At 32.4% G+C, this 22562-nt stretch overlaps 1 protein-coding gene and 1 long non-coding RNA gene across 6 annotated transcripts in view; one reads left to right on the top strand and one right to left on the bottom strand.

Moving 5' to 3' along the window:
- Nucleotides 1-22562, top strand: part of LOC126750525 (nuclear distribution protein nudE-like 1-A) — a 31219-nt gene that overhangs the window by 3139 nt on the left and 5518 nt on the right. For 3 of the 4 annotated variants that reach the window (XM_050460169.1, XM_050460185.1, XM_050460175.1), the window contains 3 exons: nucleotides 7945-8076; nucleotides 8768-8847; nucleotides 22458-22507. In XM_050460169.1, the coding sequence (XP_050316126.1) occupies nucleotides 7945-8076; nucleotides 8768-8847; nucleotides 22458-22507 (262 nt within the window). Of the gene's footprint in view, nucleotides 1-7944; nucleotides 8077-8767; nucleotides 8848-15648; nucleotides 15742-22457; nucleotides 22508-22562 lie in introns of all 4 variants that reach the window. The other variant, XR_007665748.1, reaches the window with a different exon arrangement.
- LOC126750551 (uncharacterized) lies at nucleotides 1664-4407 on the bottom strand. Of its 2 annotated transcripts, none has more exons than XR_007665758.1 (4): nucleotides 3726-4407; nucleotides 3503-3601; nucleotides 2979-3414; nucleotides 1664-2901 (listed from the first exon to the last, which is right to left on the bottom strand). It is a non-coding gene; the product is annotated as an uncharacterized LOC126750551 (long non-coding RNA). The 2 variants fall into 2 exon arrangements; XR_007665757.1 differs by having other exon boundaries at nucleotides 2983-3414.

Raw genomic sequence — 22562 nt, 5'->3', positions numbered from 1 at the left:
GCTCAGTGATAGGGTCTCAGCAGCAGTTCTGAGAACTGCATACTTTGGTGTTTTCCATTCACACTTGTCATATAGTATTCTAGCCTGGGGACATGCATCTGATACCAAACGTGTGTTCGGTATACAGAGAAGGGTGATAAGGGTACTAGCTGGTCTTGCATATAGGGAGGACTGCAAGGCAGCCTTTAAACAACTTGGCATTCTCACCCTGCCCTCAGTGTACATTTTGGAAAACCTTCTGTATGTTAAACGTAATACTCAGTCTTTTACTACTCACCAAGATATACATGGCTATAATACTCGCCATAGAACTGACTTTGTACCTCCTTACTGCCGTCTGGAAAGGTGTCGGGATGGACCGGGCTTTTGGGGAATAAAATTATTTAATGCTCTTCCCTCTGAAATAAAATACTTACCTCGAAACAGTTTTAAAACAAAAATCAAAAAAGTTTTATTAGTGAATGCTTTTTATTCATTAGAGGAGTTTTTTAACCACATATTTTAAGGTGATTTTACTGTGTTTTTATAACATCATTTATTGTTTTAGTTATAGTCGAATTTTAATTTAATGTTCTTAGTGTTGTACTGTTAAGTAGTCTGTTTTGACTTTACCTATGTATTTTTTGACTTGTGTAAAATTTATATTACTGGCATCAATAAAAATTATGATTATGATTATGATTACAGTCATGGTATCTTTATTTAAAAAAAAATGACAGTAACAGCAGCAACATTAAACAAAACATTTCAAAAAATAATAATAAATTAAACGCCTTCGACCTCTTCATCTTCTTTATCTGTGTCCGGTAATACGTCTATAATGTTCTGCGAATGTGGCAATGACTAATGAATTCGGTATAATAGTCCTTTGGACTAGCTGACTGCAAACATAATTTGCTGAGATCTTTGTATTTATCCGCCGATATCGGTAGTAGGGAAGTGTAGTTAAGGGGCTTTCCGTCATTTTTAATAGTAAAGTGCTGTTCATTGGCTAACCCTTGCAAATAACTATACTGAACTGTCATGTATTTTGGATTTTCTGCTTCCATTTTTACTACCTTTGACTAATTTAGGTTTTTTGCTTCTAGTTTTAGTTCGTTTTTTCTTTCAAATTGATTCAGGTTGTTTAGTAGTTTCTGTGTCTTCAACATACTGGGAAAAATTAGAAACCCCTTTTGCAATGGTTGAATAGTTTAATAAATTGATGAAATATGGCCTGGCTGTGTGCCTTGCAAGCAGATTTCCACATTGAAGGTGCGTAAATGGTTCTTTTTGATATAAATGATTCTATAGTGGAATGCATAGAATCAACAGGCATGTATGTATGGCCGGCAATTAGATAGTTTAATGTGATTTTTTTTATGTGAATAGATGTTTTAAGAAATGTGTTAATCATTGCCATTTACTTGTTTGTTTTTATTTTGTCCACTGCAATTATCGCAGTACAGGGAAAGTTCGGATATTTCAGGAGAAATACGTTGATCCAAAAGTTCAAGATATTTTTGTAAGGCAAGTCTCGTTCCACAGGAAACAAAAACCGTTTTTTGTTATACTTTCATATACCATGAAATTGTAAACAGCTAATTTACGAGCATAATATAAAAGTATACTGTTTCCGTGTGGCATAGTTAACACCTTCTGTAGATCAAAAGATGCACACATGAAATTTGGGTCGCAATTTTCTTGATCTTTTTTAAATTTATCACGACTGTTTTTTATCTCTTCTCTATGACGCAGATAGTTTTCTAAATCTGCTGCTTCTACATTTTTTTCGCCTGTACTTAGGACCCTTTCACAAAGACTGCATTTATCTTTTTTTTTTTACATGAATGCCTAGATTGTAACCTTTAAAAATCCTTAAAAACGTTGCTCTGCTCACTGGATCCATTTTTTGTATTTTACAATCTTCTTTATACAATCTGTATAGATTTGAAAAGTTTCCAATTTCAGAAAGCATGTAAAGTTTCTTTGTTTGGGAGCGGCAATAATGGGATGGACCAACTAGTATTTTTTTAATAAAATCATTGACATGTTTAATAGATTGTTCAGATGTCTTATTTTTTGGTGCACAGCGACCTCGCGAGTCTTTTTTAATCATTCCTGTCTTAGAAACATTGTTTATGGTTTGTCGCAAAGACATTTGACTGATATCCAGGGTTTTTAGTATAAACTGCTGACAAACTCTTTTTTGTTCTCCTTGTACTGTTAAGTTATATTCTATAGTTTTTTGTTGCTTGGAATTATTATTCTTGGTACGTTTTCTTCCTGTTTCTTTTTTGCTTCATACATTGAATTTGCCAACTTTTCTTTTCTTTATAGGTCTCAAGTTCATAATAGGCATTAAATATTTGCTTTCTGTCAGTTTCACTTACGGATTTACAATTATTCTGAAATTTTTTCCCAGCACATGGATTTGTCTTTACTGCTTTATTTACACCAGAACTCTTTAGTTTCTTTTTTTCTAGCCTTTTATTTGGTTTTTTGATTTTATGTTTTGACAAACCAGTGCTAGCCCAATCACTGCTTTGATCTTCTGAACTAATGTCTTCTTCATTATTATCATTATCTTCTCTGTCAATATTCATAGCCATTGCTTGTTATCATCTGTGGATTTATTGTTCTGAAGAGTTGTCACTGTTTGCTAAAAGAAAAATGTCCTGACTGTAGTTTAGTATTGATAATTTATATTTTAAATAATTTATTAGTGTTAATCTGAGCAAAGAATGGGGGTACCAGAAGAAGTTACTTTAGACTGGGGATCATAACTTTCTATACTTGAACTATTATTATCGAATGGAAACGTCATAATTTCAGCACTTATTGTTTCATTGCAAGATGGTTCCAGAACACTTTCGTTCATCAGGAAGTCAAGGTCTGATACACCAGTAAGATTGAGGTCAGCTGAAATTTAATAATAATAAAGCAATTATTAAAAGAAATACACATAACGTGTTTGATGTATCTAACTTTATCCTTACCTACCGCAGCACTGAATGAATTCATGGCAATACTATTTTCCTCATTAGAAACAACTGTTCCATTTGGTTGTATAATAATAATAGGGATGTTGTCTTTATCAAGGTCGGTAGTTTCAGCGGCTCCTCCTGCTAATGGTTGATTCATAGTAACTTCTTGATCACCTTTGGGTTGCAGAGATAACTCTGGATTTTGCTAAAAAATGGTAAATGTTTGTTGGATTTTGCATACGTCCTGTTAGAGTGGAGTTCTCACAGTTACCTCAGAAATAACACTGTCGATAACATTTTCGAGAATAGTGTAGGTCATAATTGTTTCTGGGTCATTTTTAGGTTCGTCACCGTTTGTTTGTGAATGTACCGTAACTTCATGTCCCGCTAATTTATTAACAATAATTTCCTTATCAGGCTTGGGTTGAAAGAATAATTCTGGATTTTGCTAAAAAAATCAAATTTTGTTTTCCGTTTTTTCTACTTTATAAGATTGTGCATACGACGTATTATGGTTGGAGTTTTCAGTTGCTTACCTCAAAAAAAGCATTGTCATTAACATTGTCAAGAATAGTCATGGGGTCTGGAGCATCTTTAGATTCGTCTCCCTTTGTTTGTGGGAGTACCGCCAACGTCTAAAAATTTATAATTATTTACAATAATAAAATGGCACCGTTTGTTAATTGAACAACATTAATTTAGTTAATTAATTTTTCCAATTTATCATTATTACGCCAATTTAATTTAAAAATAACGTACCTTTTGAAACATTGTTGTTCCTTCGGAAAACTCTTCGTTTGTGAGTCGCAATTTCAGGGTTTCAACAGCTTCTTTACTTTTAATACATAAATTCAGACACCGTAAGCCCCTAGACATTTTTAGGATAAATAAATAACAGTATAACAACAAAACACACTAAAAACACGTCCGCTTTCCACGAGGAGGGTTAAAAAACTGATTTAGTTTGGTCGTTACGATTATTTAACATCCGACGAGAACCAACGTGTCTGATATACCACGATTTCCAATATATCGTAAGCGACAGGCGGATACGTTTATTTATATGAATATTTTGGGCGGTTGTGATATTTCATACCCTAATTTTGGCGCGAAACATAACGATTAAAAAAACAAAATATCGTAAGGGACGGGCGGTTACAATATTTATGCTGAATCTTTTGGTAACTGTTTTAAGAGTTTCGCTATCGAATAAAATGTAAGCGACACAAGCTTACGATATTTTAAATTATTTGGTGGATAATAAGTTTACTCTGATAATAATCTAGCTTGCGATATTTTACATATTGAAGGCGCATACGATCGTAAATTTAAAAAATGAAATTATGACGTTCTGTGACCTTTGGCGCTAAAGATGTTTTTCTAAGTCGACGCAGCTCACCTAGACAATTCTGGAAACACAAATATCGCAATTTTGCAAAAAATGTCGCTTACGATACTTTGCCTGGACACTGCCGATAAGAATTTCATGGAAAGAATTTCTCTTCTTTTTGATAAGAGTATGATATTAAATTTATTTAAGTATAATTGACTATCCAAACCTCTGGCTGGAAAGACACCTTCCTCTCTAAACCAGAGATACTCCATAAACTTGCGCTGAATGCCCTCAATATCATCTATCAGGTAAATCATTATTATCATCTCTAAATTGGGTACCAAATTAGAGATCCATATTCTATTTTTGAGCGTATGTAAGTGAAGAAAAGTAGTTTTAAGGTGTTAATATTTTCAAAATGCAACAAAACAAGAATTTTATCACAATAGTTTCTTCAATAGTCTTTATAAAATTTATCTAATATATAATATACCTTGTTCAATAAAAAAAAATTTATCTAATATACTAAACTGCTTATTTAGTAGTAATTAGTTTAGTGTTGCAATATTTAAACCAAACTTCAAGGCAAAATCAAACAAAAACCCAAAAATTTTGTGTTCACACTCTTTTTTGCCAATTGTTTCTTACATAATGAAGCACTTGTAACAGTCCTTTGAAATATAATTAAATTAATGTTACTAATGTTAAATGTAAGGTTGTTTGCACACACTGTTTTTTTAATATTGCTTTTACTATTATAAAACTGTCTTTGCCAAAGTAGGATGCCTAACCGCAGTGCCAATGGAAACTATTATATAAATTTATATAAACTAGAAAGAATAAGGGAGCAGTCATTGATCAATGGTGTGAACAGATAAAACTCTGTGCTGCCCACTAATTACTTGTTTCTTCTCAATAGATATGACTCAAAGCACATCCTTTAAGTCCATAATAAGAAAGCTTTTTAATTCAATTCAGTATATAGCAGTAAAACAGTATATGAATGTTTTCAACTCCAGCATCAAATATATCATTAAAAAAATATATATTTTGTAAATAAATAAGAAACAAAGACTCAAAGGTCCACTGAACAAAGACAAACCAAAATTGAACCTCACAATTTCTTGAACCAACAAAGGAAGTTTGAGAAGAGCATTAAGGCCCTTATTAATTAACTTAGGCCCTAGAATTGTACCTTGCGGTACTTCTGTTGATAACACTGAATGGTCATTATTGATGTTTTACAATTTTTTTTTCTTTATTTGCTTACGGAATCCATTTACAAAAGTGTTATGTAGCATACACATACAAACATATCTATAGCAGAGAGGTAAACAATGGTATGTCCATAAAAGGAATATTTAAAGTAATAAGGAAAATAAGTTGTTACGTTAATTCACTTTAAGATTTGAGTGATTATTGTGCATTGTACGAAAGTGTAATTGGGGTATTTAACTTATCGTTATAAAGGTTTTTATTAACCACTATTTTTAATTTATTTTAATTTGTATTTTAATTTTGGACTTACGACTTTTTACCCCTATTTGAAAAAACAGGTAATCATAAAAATTTAAGCTTTATGTTGCACAACTAATTTTATTTCTTTAGGTTAACATTATTAATGTACATAAATTTCTTTACAAAAAATATTTTTTAAAAAAAATTTATTAAACAAATAAATTGGGATTCATAGAAGATAAAAAATCAATCGCTATCTTCTTCATCGGAACTATGTTGGCCTTTTGCTTTAGAAATCGGAAGATTTTTTAAAAAAATTATGAAATTGCTTAGGAACCCACTCCAAACTTTTTATTAAAAAATCATGTTTTTTCTTTGTTATTCCCTTTAAGTTACTGCGCAGACTAGGCAATTCATTGGGCAGTGGCATTGGATTGCGAACAGATCTGGTCACATTTAAAGTTTTAAACTCTTCATCGTTAAATCTCAGTTTGTAAAATATAGTGCTAGGATGATCAGCTTTAATTTGAAAATATACAACTTCAGATATCAAAAAGTCTTGCTTTTCAGTATTTTTCTTCTTATTAATAAAAGGAGAGTTAGGTTGACTATACAAATAGTCAACATGTTTAAAATCAGAAATATCTAGTTTTATAATAGTTGCGTCTGTGGATCTTATTAATTGTTGCCAGTCCCAAGGGGTACATATTTCCATGGTTTGTTGCTTTTTTAAAGTCCTTTCAATAAGAGCGTGTACGTGATCAGCTTCCATGTGTGTATGACCCCTCAGTAAAAATTTGTGTTCAAAACGTGTCAGGAGATACGTTTCTTTACTCCACTGATATGTGGAGATACTACATTTTCAAAACTGAAAATACAGGCAACCCACAACGCAGGACTTACTATCTTTTACCATAATATAAAATTGAAGAAGTTCAGTCTGAAAATGATATTAACTCCATATCGAGTAAAAATGGAGTTATTACGACTGTTTACCTCTCTGGTACAGATGTATATATATACAGATACAAAACTATTTATAAATCAATGAAAGGTGTAGATGAATTAATTAATTAAAGACCCTATGAAATAAATATTTTTTAACTGCCCCTTAAAAGATTTAGTATTAGTAATAGAGTCCAAAAAGCTTATCTGTCTCGACAGGCCATTAGTTCCGTAGTATATGGAGTATTTTTGTCTGAGATTTTGGGTATTTTAAAGAGTTTCTTTTTTTAATTTGGCTCTATGTTTGATTGATAATCCAAGTTTTTGTTGTCTTACAGTTTTCATGTAATGTACTAAAAATTAAAAAAAAACTTATTATAAGTGGTATTTAAAAAAAAAAAGAGGCATTTATTTCCAACAGGTTTGTTACCCAATTACAGGAAAGAATAAAAAAAAAATTACCAAAATATGTATAAAAATGAAAAATCAAAATGCTTAACATTCTATGTACTTAAGCAGACTATCTATATACATACTAGAAAGACTCTGCATCACCTATTTACTTTATACCTTCTATAATGGACCTTAAATTGTCAACAAAAATATCAAACCGTTCATGTAAATTATTATTAATATAATTCTGACACATTATATTAATAGGGGATTTAAACAAAATATTAGTCCTGGCAGGATTTACATAAAATGATCTAAAATGCCTAGAGTTTATTATAAGCCCAATAAATAGACGATAACACTTATACATAACATTTTTTTAGTTTTTTTTTAATAAATTCTAAATCGCTTATTAGAAAGTAATAAAATTTGATATGATGGCTTATCTTACTTGCCCCTTTAAAAAAGTTTAATACAATTTTTCCGTAAAATGTACAGGGGAGCCAATAATTGAATGTATGATGATTTATATGGTATTTCCTTGGTGATGCACCACCCAGTATGTATTTACAATTTCACTTTGCAAGTGCTGACTCAGGAAGGTTATATTAATATCAAAGAAATTCCATTATTAAATACTTGATACTGATTTTTTGTTTTTCAATTTTTCTTTTAAAATACCTTTAACCTCTTGAACATCTGCTTGGTATAGGACAAAGAGTTCTAGTACTATGTTTTTTTAAATAATACAATGAATATAGATAAACCAATATAATTGACCTGATATTTTGTGAATGAATCCTATATCTCTTATTTTCCAGATCTCTAATAATCAACTACTAATTTCAGATTTAAAACAAGAGCTGCTAGTAAAAGAAAAAGAGAAGGTACCGGATAAAGAACGTTACATGAACGGTTTCAAGCCCACCGCAATTGACAATCGACTGAAAGAGACAGAAACGCAAACGTCACCGGCAAAACGTAAGAATAACCGATTTAATAAAGCCTACAAGAGTTTCCGCTCGGCATTTTGTCGCAAAAAAGACGCTTAACTTTACTCATTTAGCTTGTTAGCATGAATGTTGCGTTAATTATGTATTAAAACATATTTTAAGTGCCTAATTGAGTATTAAGAACCGGTCCTGTAGAGAGACTTTGCATGACTACATGCATTTAATAGAATAAGATTTTTTTTGAGGGTTAATATGACATAGCTCTTTGTTAATGAAGTGCAATCACTAGATATAAGTTAAAATTATATTAATATAATGAGAATTGCTTGCAATTGACTAACCCAACTAAATTGTTGTAACAAGACTCAACCTTTGGCATTTAAAATTCCAATAAAATAATAACTGTTGCAATACTGTTTAATGTTCCTAAAAATTGTTACTTTAATGAGATTTTATTAGAGTAATGACTTCTAACTGTAATTTATATACTAACATTGTGTAATAATTTGAATAAATAGCTATTTTATATAGACATGTTTTGTTTTATTTTTTTGTGTGTTGAGTCTTGTTGCATGCCGGTTGACTTAATATCCGTTACGGCATGTTTTGTTTTAATAAAAAAAAAAAACAAATTGCATGTGGAAACCCAGTTTTTTTGAAGGAGACTTTCGCAAAGCATTGATATTTAAGACACTAGTGATATAAGTATTGTTTCATAGGAGAATATCAACCGCCTCTATCTCCTGCCTCAAGAGTTATGGCCCTAAATATAGTCAGTGACCTAATAAGGAAAGTTGGAGTAAGTAAACAGTTATTTTTACATGTTTTAAGGTTATTTTTTGACACAAATTGCTTGCATTGTTGGTTTTTTTTTTGCATGCTGGAAGGGGGAATGGGGAGTCGTGAAACGGGTTTTGTTTTTGAACTGTATAATTTCTGCAAATGACTTCGCTTGGTTTAGTTTTTTTTTAATGAAAATGTCTATTCCAATATATAACTTCAATATCTCAGATCACAGGATATCTCGGTTATTTTTAGAGATAGAGAGTTGCGGTTTTCGCGACACTGGTTTTTGCTACTTTTTCATAAAACTAAAGATCCTGTTAAAAAAATTTTCATAGCCCTTTTATTTTCTAAGATACATCAGGGCATTTTTGAAATTTTTGCATTTTGGGGTCCCCGTCGTATCTCCGTTATCATTAAAGTTTTTGTAAAAGTAAAAATTCATTCTTATAGATTTTTTTCCATAGAATCTAGTGGTATAGATATATTTTTTTTTATTAATAGTTTTTGAGTTATAACCCAAACTTATGTTTTTTTTAAATGGAACACTCTATATATTTATAGTTCATAGAATTGTTTATAATATATGAAGAGTACAGGGAAAAAACGTGCAAAGTCAGTATTTTATAAAAATTAAAATAATACGTTTATGTGTTTCCTTTCAAAGAATATTTTCATATAAGCAATTAATACCGGCAAGAAACGCACTGTGTCACTGGATATTTGCAGTTTTTAAATAACTATGCAGGGAAAGAACGTGCAATGTCATCGCGATACTGGATAAAAACGTGTTAAGTCAGGAAAAAACGTGTTGGGTTGAGAAAATTATATTGTTTTTTTAAGTTCGTAGGTCAGTCTGCCGATTATTTTAACTGAGTGAACATGGCGAGTGACACTAGTGGTGACGAATTAGATAAAAAAATATGTGGACTATCTAAAAAACGTAAAATAACTGGTCGTATGTCTGATGTTCCAAAAAAAATACGCTTCAGAGTCATGAAGTAGGGCCAGACTGTCATTGTAAGCGATTTCAGTGCTTTGAAAAAGTGTTACCTAATGAACGGGCTAAAATGATTAAACATTTTAATGAGTTAGGTTCTTGGGACGAACAAAGTGCCTATCTGTGTGGCTTTATTCTTCTAAGTCCTGTTTTCCAACGAAGAAATCGTTGCCCAAAAGAAGAAAGTCACTTCCGGCAGGCTAGTTACTTTTATAAGATAAGAGTGCTACGTAATGAAGGAACAGTCGACATTCCAGTATGCCTTAAAGCATTTTGTTCACTTCATGGAATTACACGAAGAAGAGTTCAGACTATTCACACTTCACTTCTAGTCAAAGGAGTTGCTCCTAAGGACAACAGGGGGAAACAATCCTATAAACATCGTGCACTTAAAGAAGATATAAAAAACTGTGTTATTTCTCATATTCGTTCGTTTAAGGGTAGGTCTAGTCATTATAGCAATAAAAAGTCAAAGAAAATTTACTTACCTGAAGATTTGAACATTCGCAACATGCACTCAATGTATAAATTAAAACATCCAGATAAATCTGTGTCTTACGAAACTTACAGAACTATTTTTTCGACTGATTTTAATATCAGTTTTGGATATCCCCGCTCTGACACCTGTTCCAAGTGCGATGAATTCAATGCTAGATTAAAGTCGCCAAATTTAAGGCTTACCCAAAACATCACTTTGGAAATAAAAGAGTTCCTAAATCGCAAAATAAGAAAGCTTACATTAGAGAAAGAACTTCATAAGAAAAAAACAGAAGCCTTTTATGCTAGGAAGAGACAAGCTCGACTTCAAAGTAGGAAATCAATAGAGATAGAAGCGGTGGTCATGGACTACCAAAAAAACTTACCAGTCCCGAACATAACGACTAATGACGTCTATTATAAGCGTCAATTATCTTTTTATTCTTTTAACATACATAGACTTTCGGATGCTGATTCAGTATTTTATACCTATTCAGAAGAAGTAGCTAAGAAGGGTTCTAATGAGGTATGTTCTTTTTTAGAAGATTATGTTACTCATCATCTTCCTAGTAGCGTTAAGATTTTAATAATTTTTTGCGACTCTTGTGGAGGACAAAATAAGAACTTTACAGTGTTTCGCTATTTGCACTACCTGGTCCACCAAAAAAAGAGGTTTCAAACTATCAAAATTGTATTTCCGATTAGGGGCCACTCATTTATGGAGTGTGACAAAAATATGGGTATAATTAACTGCAAATCCAAGACCGAACTACCTTCAGACTGGGTTCGGGTTTTCAAGGAAGCTAGAGTTAAACCAACACCTTATAAAATAGAAGAAGTTAACGACAGCCTTATAAGAGACTGGAGTGCATTTTTGTCTCCTTTGTATGTAAAGAAGTGTCCGTTTTTGAGTCGACCAATAAGAGAGTTGGAAGTCACTGTGAATCATCCAAGAATGATTCTTCATCGTGAAACCTATAATGGATCTTGGACTACTTCCATCGTAACTAAACCAGTCTCCAAACTCATACGAGGCCCACCTTTATCTGAAAAGGAGTTTCACTATCCACCACGAGCTTATAATGGTAAGTTTGTTTTGTAATTCCTTTAAATAATAGTGTTTTTGTTAATAAAATATTTTTTTAGGTAAAATTCCTATTTCAAGAGAAAAATACAAAGATCTACAGCAACTGAAAAAATTTTGTGACGAGAGCACGTTTTCCTTTTACGACAATCTTCCTGTACCACCCGCAAAGAAAATCCCTAAAATGAACAGAAGAGAAAAGCCCGTTAAAACAACAAAAAATAAGCGCTAAACACCAATATAGTAAATACGGTAACATTTAAAACAAAGTGACTTTGCACGTTTTTTTCCTGTTTTTTTTTGTACTTTGGTTGGTTTTGTAATAAAATTTAAAAAACTAATTGATATTTTTTAATTTCATTACATATTTTAAAAAGCTAGTATACGGTATAATAATTGTTTCCAAAATCAAAATTTTAAAAAAATTATTAAAAAATTTATAGCGTTTTCAAATTTAAAATTTTATTTTCTCAAATTCAATTAATAGTGACTTTGCACGTTTTTCCCTGTGGTCTTCATATATATTTATATATTTTTTAAATACATCACACCTTCACAACATTGTTTTTAAATTTTTAAGTAGCATGAATGTATTCATTAAATATTCTAACACGTCTCATCTTCTATATTAAAATCACCAACAAAAATGAAACAAAAACCAATAATAATAATAACATAAACAATTACACATTTATTCACTCTGTTACTACCAATTTTACAGAACCAAACAAATCACATAAAAAGATTTTTCTTTCTAATGCTCTGTGCTGAAGTATAGTATGTAAATACGCGGTCCGGAAATGCTTTTTTAAAAAAATGTATTACCCTGTATCTTGAAAACTGTGCATTTCCGGACCCATGTTTATAGAAACTTTTTCTCACGAGATATTTCAATGGGTGACTCTCTCAAGAAATCACCCATTGAAATATCTCCGTCTATTTTTCGAACACCCTCAGAATTATATTATCCACAGATTCCAATATACTCCAGTTAATGTTAAAAAACCTTTGATATAAAGTTAGCTTTTTTAAAAACAGTGGTAAAGTTGAAAAAAAATTTGGTAAATTGTGGTAAAGTTGAAAAAAAATTTTCAACTTTACCACTGTTTAATTTTTTGTCAAGGTTTTTTCCTTAACTTAATTAGATCAAATCATGGCAATGCATAATGATACGACTCCCATTTTCCCCTACAATATATAGAGTAAGGGCGACAAATATGGAATACTTTTTTTAAAACTGCAAAATTATAAGAACTTTTAAGAACACAAAAATATTAAAAGTAATTAAAAAACATGTTATATGAAGCTATTATAAGTTTTTGAAGGTGGTAGACAATGGTACAGTGAAAACATCTTGTCGGACTTGCATTGTCTTATTTATTTATTGTAACACGACGTTTCGGTTGGTAAGTATCTCCAACCGTTATCAAGTGTAAACTGACTCTTGATGGTTACACTACTACTACTACACTAGTAGACATAGACAAATAAGAATAAGACAGAATAAGACAATGCAAGTCCGACAAGATGTTTTCAAGCTATTATAACTTGTATTTGTAAAAAATAAAAACGTTTCAAAAATCGTAATAAAAAAACTAAAATTTTTAAAATAGGGTCACAAATATGGAATACATACTTAGAAAACTAAACTAAATACTAAATCTATTGGCAGAAATCGCAAATATAAATGCCAGATACATATGAGGTACATTGCAAATGACACCATGAGTTGCAGGATTTGCACTGTATCCACTGTTTCTCGGATTTTTTGCTTTCCAAAAACTTTCCACCACAAAACAACCACTCCGGATTATCAGAAACATCAGGAACTTTTTCACCATTTTCGCCAGTACATAATGAATCATCTGAGTCATCATCTGCCACAAAGTCTTCTTCATAAGAGCTACTTGATTTTTCTGAACTGTATCCCAAATTTTTTGTCTTACCCTTAGCATGACTTCTTGATGAGATGGCTGTTGACGTGCTGGGAGTATCGGAATCAGTCAAGCTTGTTTTACTCCGCCCAATTTGTTTTTTAACTTGAAGTTTTGGTGTAGTTGAAACAGATGCTTTTGCGGATGATTTCAATTCTGTTTTGTAAGGTGACGCAGTTATTACGGCAGCTTTCCCTACTTTTCGTCCTTGGTTGCTGGTTTTTTTACAAATGATTGGGACAGGCGAGACCATCTCAGGAGCTACAATATTTGTTGGTGGCATCGGATTTTTAGTATCTTGAGGTACTGGAAGAGGGACAGCAGCATCAACTTCATCTTTTTTGATAGTTTCGGAGGCAAGAAAGTCAGATTCACGAAAGACATGGATTAAGGGGAAAAATTTAGGTGGCTTTAAAACCATTAACAGCAATCTCACCACGCTGACCTCTTAAATAAGCCTTGCCGAAAATTTCCATCACATCAAATGCAGTTACTGGTCTGGCATTTTGTCGTACCCACGTTCTTATCTCCTCACTGTAATGAGCTTTGAATGGTCCCATAAAAGATTTGTCAAGGGGCTGAAGTTTCTGTGTTGAATGTGGCGGTAAGCACACAATCGTAACATTATTTTCTCTGGCCATATTAATGCCATCAATATTGCGAGTATACGAGTTATGATCGTCTAATACGAGCATAACTGGAGATTCAGGTGTAGGCTTTACTGTCACTAAAAAGTGTTCAAACCATTTTGTAAAAATGTTGTTTTGTATCCACCCTGATGGATGACATTCGAATTTTGTCCCAGGTGGAGCCCCCTTTGCAAGCTGCAGGCTTAAGTTTTTTCTGGGGAATATAACTAAGGGTGAAACAAAATTGCCCCCTGCACTCATACAAAATACTACTGTAATTAGTGAGCCTCGTTCTGCGGAAGTCATGCTACCAATTTGTCGTTTACCTTTACGTGCAATTACTTCTGGTATCTTTGAAGGCACTATAGAGAGACCACTCTTGTCAACGTTAAAAACGCGGATTTTATACGCGGTGCTGAATAGTTATGTTTTTCATATTCATTCGTTAAGATAGTAATAAATGACTGAACGTTTTCTTTGGAAAAGCCCTTGGCTCTAGCAAAAGATGTGCCTGTAGGTCTTTTAAATGACAATGTATCTGAGTGCCGTCTCTTAAACAGCCTAAGCCAGCCTTTTCCAGCTGTTTCTTTGCCAAAAGGATTTGGCAGATTATTTTTAACAGCAAGCTGATATGCCATATTCCTTATGTCGTTTCTGGTTAAACCAATATACTTACTTTCCATATGAAGTAAGTACCTTATAAGTTCATCTTCTAGTTCTTTTGTAAGCACTGTTGGTCGACCTAGTTTTGTTTCAGCAGAGATATCTTCGTTTTTCTGACAGTGTCTAAAAAGGGTTGTTCTGGGAACATTGTAAGTTTAGGCTGCCTGCAGGTACCCCATTTTCTGTTCCTTAACAGCACAAATTGCTTGTATCATAGAATTTTTTCGTAACATTTTCTTTTTCGACTACCTTCTGACGCCATACTGAAATTTAAAAAAATCACGTAGTTCTATTTCATCATATAAAAATTGAAGCTTCTAACGCAGATTACAAGCACAAGATTTAATAGGTTTACAGTGGCCTCTTTTCTGTTTATTACTTTTTTTTGCTTTTTTAGTTACAATAATTGTTATTGATATATTATTTAGCATAAAAGTAAATTTAGAAATGCTTTTATAGCAACAAAATATCACTATTTTAGTATTCTTAATGGGATACTAATATAGAATACTATTCCATATTTGTGGCTCAAAAAATTCAATATTAGTGACCCTCATAACCTAATCTTATAATATTCTAAAAAAATATTTCTATGTTAATAAACAAACTTACCTAAAAACTATTGTAAACTATGATGTTTGAACTGTCACAAGTGCACAACAGTTTGAATAAAAAAATAAGTATTTTATCGCTAACACACGGAAACAGCTAGATCTGCAAAACTTTTATGATGCCGCGAAAAAAACGACTGTCCATGGTGAGCCAACAAAACAAACTAGAGACGGACCGATCGAAAAAAAAACCTTAGATGAATGCACTTCGACACTTTCAACGTGAAATTAATAGAGGGCGCTTGCTACTTTTTCTGGTTGACAACTATTCCATATTACTGACCTATTCCATATTTGTCGCCCTTACTCTATATATATATATATATATAAGGGACTTAAAATTTTAATTTTATGCAATAATGTGTCTTAATATGTGGTAAAACGTGTTTGCATGCTACATTTTTCTATTATGCTTCTAGCTGTCGAGATTTCTGTGTTCCCAGTGTGGACAAGTTAAATGTACAGTTTGCAGCACGGACGGCAGTTTGCTTAACAGTAGTAATTGTAGTTAGGTGCGTAGTCTTATGAGTTTTTATTTATTTTTATTTTTTATATATGTATAGTGTGTTTATGGACTAATATTCAAGTATTTTAAATGGCTTCAATTATCACTTTTTTGACGTTCCATGCACACCCTGTATATATTTGACCATGAGGGGTAGTCGTGAATGTACAATTTATTAGTTTTATGGGTTTTCAGCTTAGCTTTAAAATTATAAAGGAATAATTGTCCATATTTTTTCTTGGTTTACTATAATCAGTTATACAGTAAAAGCTCTTTATTCGCGATTCCTTCATTCGCGTTTTCACTATTCTCGGATTAAAAAAAGCGACATAATTCCTACATTCGCGGCTAAAAATTTCTTTATTCGCGGATCGAATCAGTACGTCGGTGCATATATATTGATAAAATAGGTATTCAACGGAATATCCTTTGTAAACGTATCGTCAAATGGACTAATAAAAAAGTAAAATTGACCTTATTACAACATACCCAAAGTATATTTTTAAATGATATCGCCGCCGTATTGGTTCAGTTGACACAGGCCGCTCTGACTACAGGAAATGACGAAGAATCTGTGCAAATTCAATCTTTGACTGCAAACATAGCCGAAATCGCGAATGAAATGGGACGAGATGGGTTCGAACAGATAGAATCAAGTGACATTCAGACGAACAGATATAGAATCAAGAGAAAATCCAGATGCACTTGTCCCGTTAAAGTCTGTTCGAAGAAAAAGGGACCTATTACTCTTCCGCGCACTATTCCACGCCACACATTTAGTTTTTGAGGGTACTGGGTGTTTACCTCCATCATCCAATGCGGATTTTCTGTTGCCCAATATCGACACGAATGAATGGAATTTTACTCTGTATAAAAATTCTCAGAAATAAGGTGACTCGTAAGGTGAACTTCAATAATATGATATAATGTTTGGTCGACTTTTTTTCGATAACTGTTGACTTTAGATATAGGACATGATGCATGAAACATACGTAGAATTCCACGCGAAATTCAAAAATGAAATTTAAAAAGGTGCTTTCATTTGAAAAAATGAAGTTGATGGTCGTATTTTATTTTTGAGCAACCCTGTATATACAAACTACAAAAATGCGCAACTTGAAATAAAAATAGACGGGCACATTACATATTAGCGGCATATTTACGGAACGTAAACCCCGCGAATAAAGAGCTTTTACTGTATCTAAATCGAGTTAAGTCTTCAAGAATAGAAACAGCACTGTTTTTCAATTGTTTTTTCGATAAGTAAATCTTATTCCGCATCATATTGTTTACAAAATGTATAACTAACTATTGGGGCTGGTGCCTTTGTCTTACGATTTTTTGGTTTTAATCAATGATATTTCTATAATTAATTTATCCGAGAAAAGGCTAATTAATTGAAAGAACTCGTCCATTATCTCAAAGAGACCTACGTAACCAGACAAAAAATAAATAAAAACTCCAAGTCTCAGTCTCAAAATATCTTTTTATGTGTCAATCAGGTTACATGTTTCGCTAATAAAGCATTATCAGACCTTTCATTTTAGATTTATTGGTAGTCCTCTATATTGGAGTATAGAATTTACCGAACGTCGCCCAACTAAGTCCAACTCTTCTAAATTTTCCAGCTTTTTAATTTATCCGATTAGATTTTATGTATTTTATTTTATTTAAATAAAAAATAATTATAAGATCTCTGATAAGTCTTCATTATCGGCTTCCTCAATTCCACAGATACGTAGAGAGTTAGCCTTTGATATTTCCTCTAAATAGTCAACACGAAACTAAAATTCAATCATTTCTTTTTTATTACTTGCTATAAACTCTTGCATCAGTGACTTTTAGGGATTCACAGAACTGATCAATTTTTGATTCTATTTTTTTTATTTTTTCATTTAATTTACTTTTTATTTCATTAAAAAGGGTTTCACATACCTTTCTAATCAACTTTTCTAAATCTTCATCAGATTCTCCATCGGTCCTGTATGCACTTCTGTAATGTCGTGATACCCTATACCGCTGCATCTGTTATTGGCCCAACGTTTAAATTACTTGGTAATCAATTGAAATACGTTTCCACAACTTTACGAGGATGATTTTCAAGCGGTTATTTCAGAAATATTCGGCTTTTAAAATTTCCTTTTTACAATAGATCAATAATGAAAGGATGAAAAATGCGTGGAGCATGCTAAAATACGTCTATTTGCCTCGAAACATTAGTTCTTTTATAATAATAAGTGAGCCTGTTTATTAGGGCCTAATCCATGTACACCAACCCCTTCTCCTTGTTTTTTTGATTTTTAGTCCTACACCTGATGATGCGATAAACTATGTAATGGCGAAACCGGTCGTCACAAAAGAAAAGTTTAGAATTTTCTGGAGAAATAAGGCCCTTTTTTACCTTCAAGTTATTAACAAAACCCCAAAATATGGACATAATTCTACAAAATATACAGTGTGTCCCAGGATGAGCGAATTTTTACGTAAAAATGGCAAAAAATTTTGGTGTTAAAATTTGACCGTTTGGTATCCAGCCCTGCTTGATTAAAAAATAAAATTTAGTATATTTTTATTTTTTTTTTAAATCAAGCATGTTTTAAATTTTATGAGTAGGTAAAGTAGTATTTCTAGGCAAGATATAAAAAATGTTTATGCGAAAAAGTGGTTTAGAATGCAAAATTTTGCCCGAATACCAAATTTCATAACCATAGGCCGACTTTGATTTTTACGTTTAAATTATTTATTAATTATTTATTCTCACTTTTTTAAAAGTTTAAACAAAACCAAATAAATATTAATAATTAAAATAGTAAAAATTATTGTCCTTGGACTAATTGAGGACAAAATGCGATTTGAAAAGTTGCTCTTTTCAAATCGCATTTTGTCCAAAAAATACTTTTTTGGGTATTGACGAAAAACGATTTTCTTTTAAACCCTGCAATATATTTTAACAACATGGAGTTGTTTTGAGAGAAATTAACATAAAAACCCATTAAGTTAAATCAATATTTATTAAAAAATCTGAAAAAATCGAAAAAATGTTTGGACTTAATGCGTGTTGATTCGTAACAATGTATAAAATTCGTTTTGTTTCGTTCAAAATTGGACATAAAATGCTGTTTGTTCCAATTTATTCGCTTTACAAAAAACTGGTGTTGGTAGTGAAATTATTCGACTTCAAGGATAAAATGTCAACTAAGTACCAGGAATATGTTTTTTTTTTGTTTTTGTTTAATTTCTTCGAAAAATGCAAACTTACAAACTAATACTAATGTTAATAACATACAAAGTCCACTTGAAAAAAAAATCAAATTTGTTCCTGGCTAGGGTCTTCTTCGAGGCAGTCGCACATGAGATTTTCTTCATCTACATCATCTGCAGGATCTGGAATTTCAGCTTCTGGTTCCGTCGTGGTGTTTAAGGCATGATCACAAAACAAGACCGAAGAAAGCGGGACTTTAAATTCCCAGTCTTGTCCAAATCTTGCATAAAGCAGCTTTCGTACATCAGTTTTCCTTTCCTCTTTGATGTTATTTACCAGTGGTATGTTACAGCGATCCTGCATATCCCTTATCAAAGTTTGGCCTCGTTTTGTTATTGCCATTGGGTGCTTCGAAGCGTCGTCAAACATACAGGTGGGCTCAAGTTTTATCATAATATCAACGTAGCTGTTTTTTATAATTTTTTGTAAAAATATTCTTTTCATGTCACTAATTCCATCAATTTTTTTCAGTATTTCTCTGAGATCTTTGTAGTTTTTAAGGAACCAGTCTTCGCCTAAAACCCTGACAATTCCGTATTGTTGGCTCAACACCCACCCCTTCAGTTTTTCGTAGATGTTTCTCAACTCGACTGAATACCCTGTCAGCAGGTAAATAGGAGTGGCCGCGAAGTGGGAAATATATTACTATCTGTTTTATGTTTCTTGGGGACTTTGTATGTAGCCAGTATGTTAAGGCATGGATGACGTGTTGGCTTTTGTTTTGGCCTGCGCAGCCGTCCGCAAAAGCCTAATTTGCGTTACCGAATCTTCAATATGTACTTTTTCTAAAAAGTCTATCAAAGCTGAAGAAATTTCTTGAGCACCTCTTGCAGCTTGTGTCTCAATCCAGACATAAAAATGTGGGTTTTTAGTTGCAACATCAGTCACACAAAAAGAGTAAAATGAAATTTGTCTGAAATAGAAAGCCTCACCAATACTGACTTTGGGAATTGCTTGCACTTGTTGCAAGTCAAACACGTACGTTATGCTCGCTTCTGGGATTTGCTTCATCAAAGTATGGAAAGCTTTAGCTCTCTTTTTGTGAATTACGATGTTTGAAATTAAACCTTCTTTGATAACACCATTTTCACAAGACTGACTTTCACTTTTAAGTCTAGCGCAATAGCTACAGGTATCGGAAGCGGGAGAGCCAAACCCTAGATTAACCTTTGTCTCAAAAATTTTTACGAAAAACGTTTTTTACTTTCAACTCGTCTTCAACGGTAGTATTATAAAGGTGAAAAAGTCGATTTATGTTCAAAGATGAATGCAAGTAAAGTCGACGGCTTTTATTTCGTGCATAATGACATTAATTCGCAATCTCTCAAATTTGAAATAAACTCGTACACTTGCTTTGTTTTTGCAGAAAATTTCCGAAGTTTATGATCCCCTCCTCGTTTCTCTACGATCCCGATTGCAGATAAAATTATGTCAGCAATTGTGTTTAGTCTTCGCTAACCGACTCCAAACAACTTAGCAAAAAACTTGGAGCATACAGGTAGGCTTTGTTTTTCTGGAGATATCAAGAAATATTTAACTGCAACGCGATGTGGCTTGTTTTTTCTCACCTCACCACGAACTCGGCTGCGTTTTGGTTGAGCAACATCCATTAAAAAGGACAGTCTTTTATCTTGCTCCTTTCTGTCTGGTTTATAAAAAACTTTTCTCTTTGCTTTTGCTAGGATGCTTCTTGAAATACTGAGATAGTTAAATTTTCCTTCTCTGTGGAGGCAAGGTGGTTGAAAATTAAGCAACAAAGGGTCAGGGTCTTGATATCTATAAAAAATAAGTATAGGTAGGAATATTTTTTATTGTAACAAACGAGCAATACTTACCTCTTCTCATAATCCATTTCCCTTTTTGTCTTTTGTCGTTGCCTTTTCCTTGACCCTTCATTATAGTTGCCCACAATAACACTGTTATCGAGGTTTTCCATTATAACGCACTTTAGCACCTACACTTTCTAGTTCCTAAATATTTTATTTAAAGAATGTAACTGGACAATATACACCTGTTCCACTGCAGAAACTTTGAAACTTACTGAATTGCAGGTTATAACAAACAAAACTAACACAACACTAGCTTTATATATCAGCTGTTTTGTTCGAGACAGCGCCTTCTACTGGCTAAATAACATAATGCGTTTTGATTCGACTACATCTGTGGACAAAATGCATTTTGATGTGACACCTATACTTTGCATGTCGATTACACAGTGACATAATGCCGTTTGAAACGTTTAATTTTTACAGGATTGTAGAACACAATAATTAATTTGCAAATCCGCTTCAAGCTCAATTTTGTCCAATTTGGACAAAATGCGTTTTGAAAAGTTGCTCCTCAATTCTTGTCGCTTATTATATTGAGTTCTTTTTTGATGCATTTAAGAGTTTATGTCAAACTTTTTAAAATGTAAACATTCTCAATTAAATGTGGCAGCTACTATAAAACATTGTCACTGTCAAGTTATATACAACAAACGTAATTAAAGCTATTAATAATATTATCAGAATTTACAGAAAAACGTTCAATTTCGAGCAGAAAATTTTCATTGTGCAATCATATGGTAGTGGAAATAGTATGTCGTGAAAGTGCGTTTTTGAAGAATATTCACTACCTTTACCAGTTGATTTGATCAAAGAATAAATCTTTATTTTCAACACGACGGCTGTCCAGCGCACTCCACTATTTGAGTAATAGAATGATTGAATAGAATTTTTCCGAATCAATGGATTGGAAGACGCGGCCCAATTGAGTGGCCGCCAAGATCACCTGATTTAACCATTTCTGATTCCTATTTATGGGGCCGGCTCAAGCAAATTGTTTATTGCGAGCCATTACCAAACGACAGGGAATTACTAAAACAAAGAATTAGAGATGCTTGTAATTCAATTTCCATTAAAGAAATTTGGAATTCTTTTAAGATGTTTAGGAAAGATATTTCGATAATGGAGATAGCTACATTGAATAAATTTAAAATTTGTAAATAAAATAAATTTAATTGTTAAATTAGACGTACTATGTATATTTTATTACAAACATATTTTTGAGGATGGCTTGTAACTCTTAGATCAGTGATTTAACTATTAGATAAATAAATTTGTTAGTTTTTCTCTAATAATTAAATATGAATAAAAAAATTAATTGGTACACGAAACGTAAAAATCAACTACAAATTTCAACTACACATTTTTTTATAATTTTTACGTATAAATTCGCTCATCCTGGGACACACTGTATATATAGGGTGTCCCATTAAAAAAGCCACTTTAAGCAGCAGAAAAACGCCTCAACTTTGCCAATTAACTGCCCAATAAGCTTAATTTCAGACACTCTGTGTATATACGGTAATCGTAAGTGAATGGCCAATTTAACGCGAGTATAAATGCCTCCTCACTTGTGCATGCTAAACGATTCATAAACTGACTGAACCGATTAACATAAAAAATTATAATTTATAGAGTTTAGAACGCCGTTTGGACTATAGAGAGCTTCAGAGTGCCGAGGGCAGGTAAGCAGCTAAAAAATTCATTTTATTTATTTATTATTTTTTTATTTTTGTTGAA

The sequence above is a fragment of the Anthonomus grandis genome, chromosome 1, assembly GCF_022605725.1.
Source record: "Anthonomus grandis grandis chromosome 1, icAntGran1.3, whole genome shotgun sequence".
Taxonomy (NCBI): Eukaryota; Metazoa; Arthropoda; class Insecta; order Coleoptera; family Curculionidae; genus Anthonomus; species Anthonomus grandis.
The sequence above is the reverse complement of the archived record's forward strand: the minus strand, read 5'-3'. Positions and strand labels throughout refer to the sequence as shown.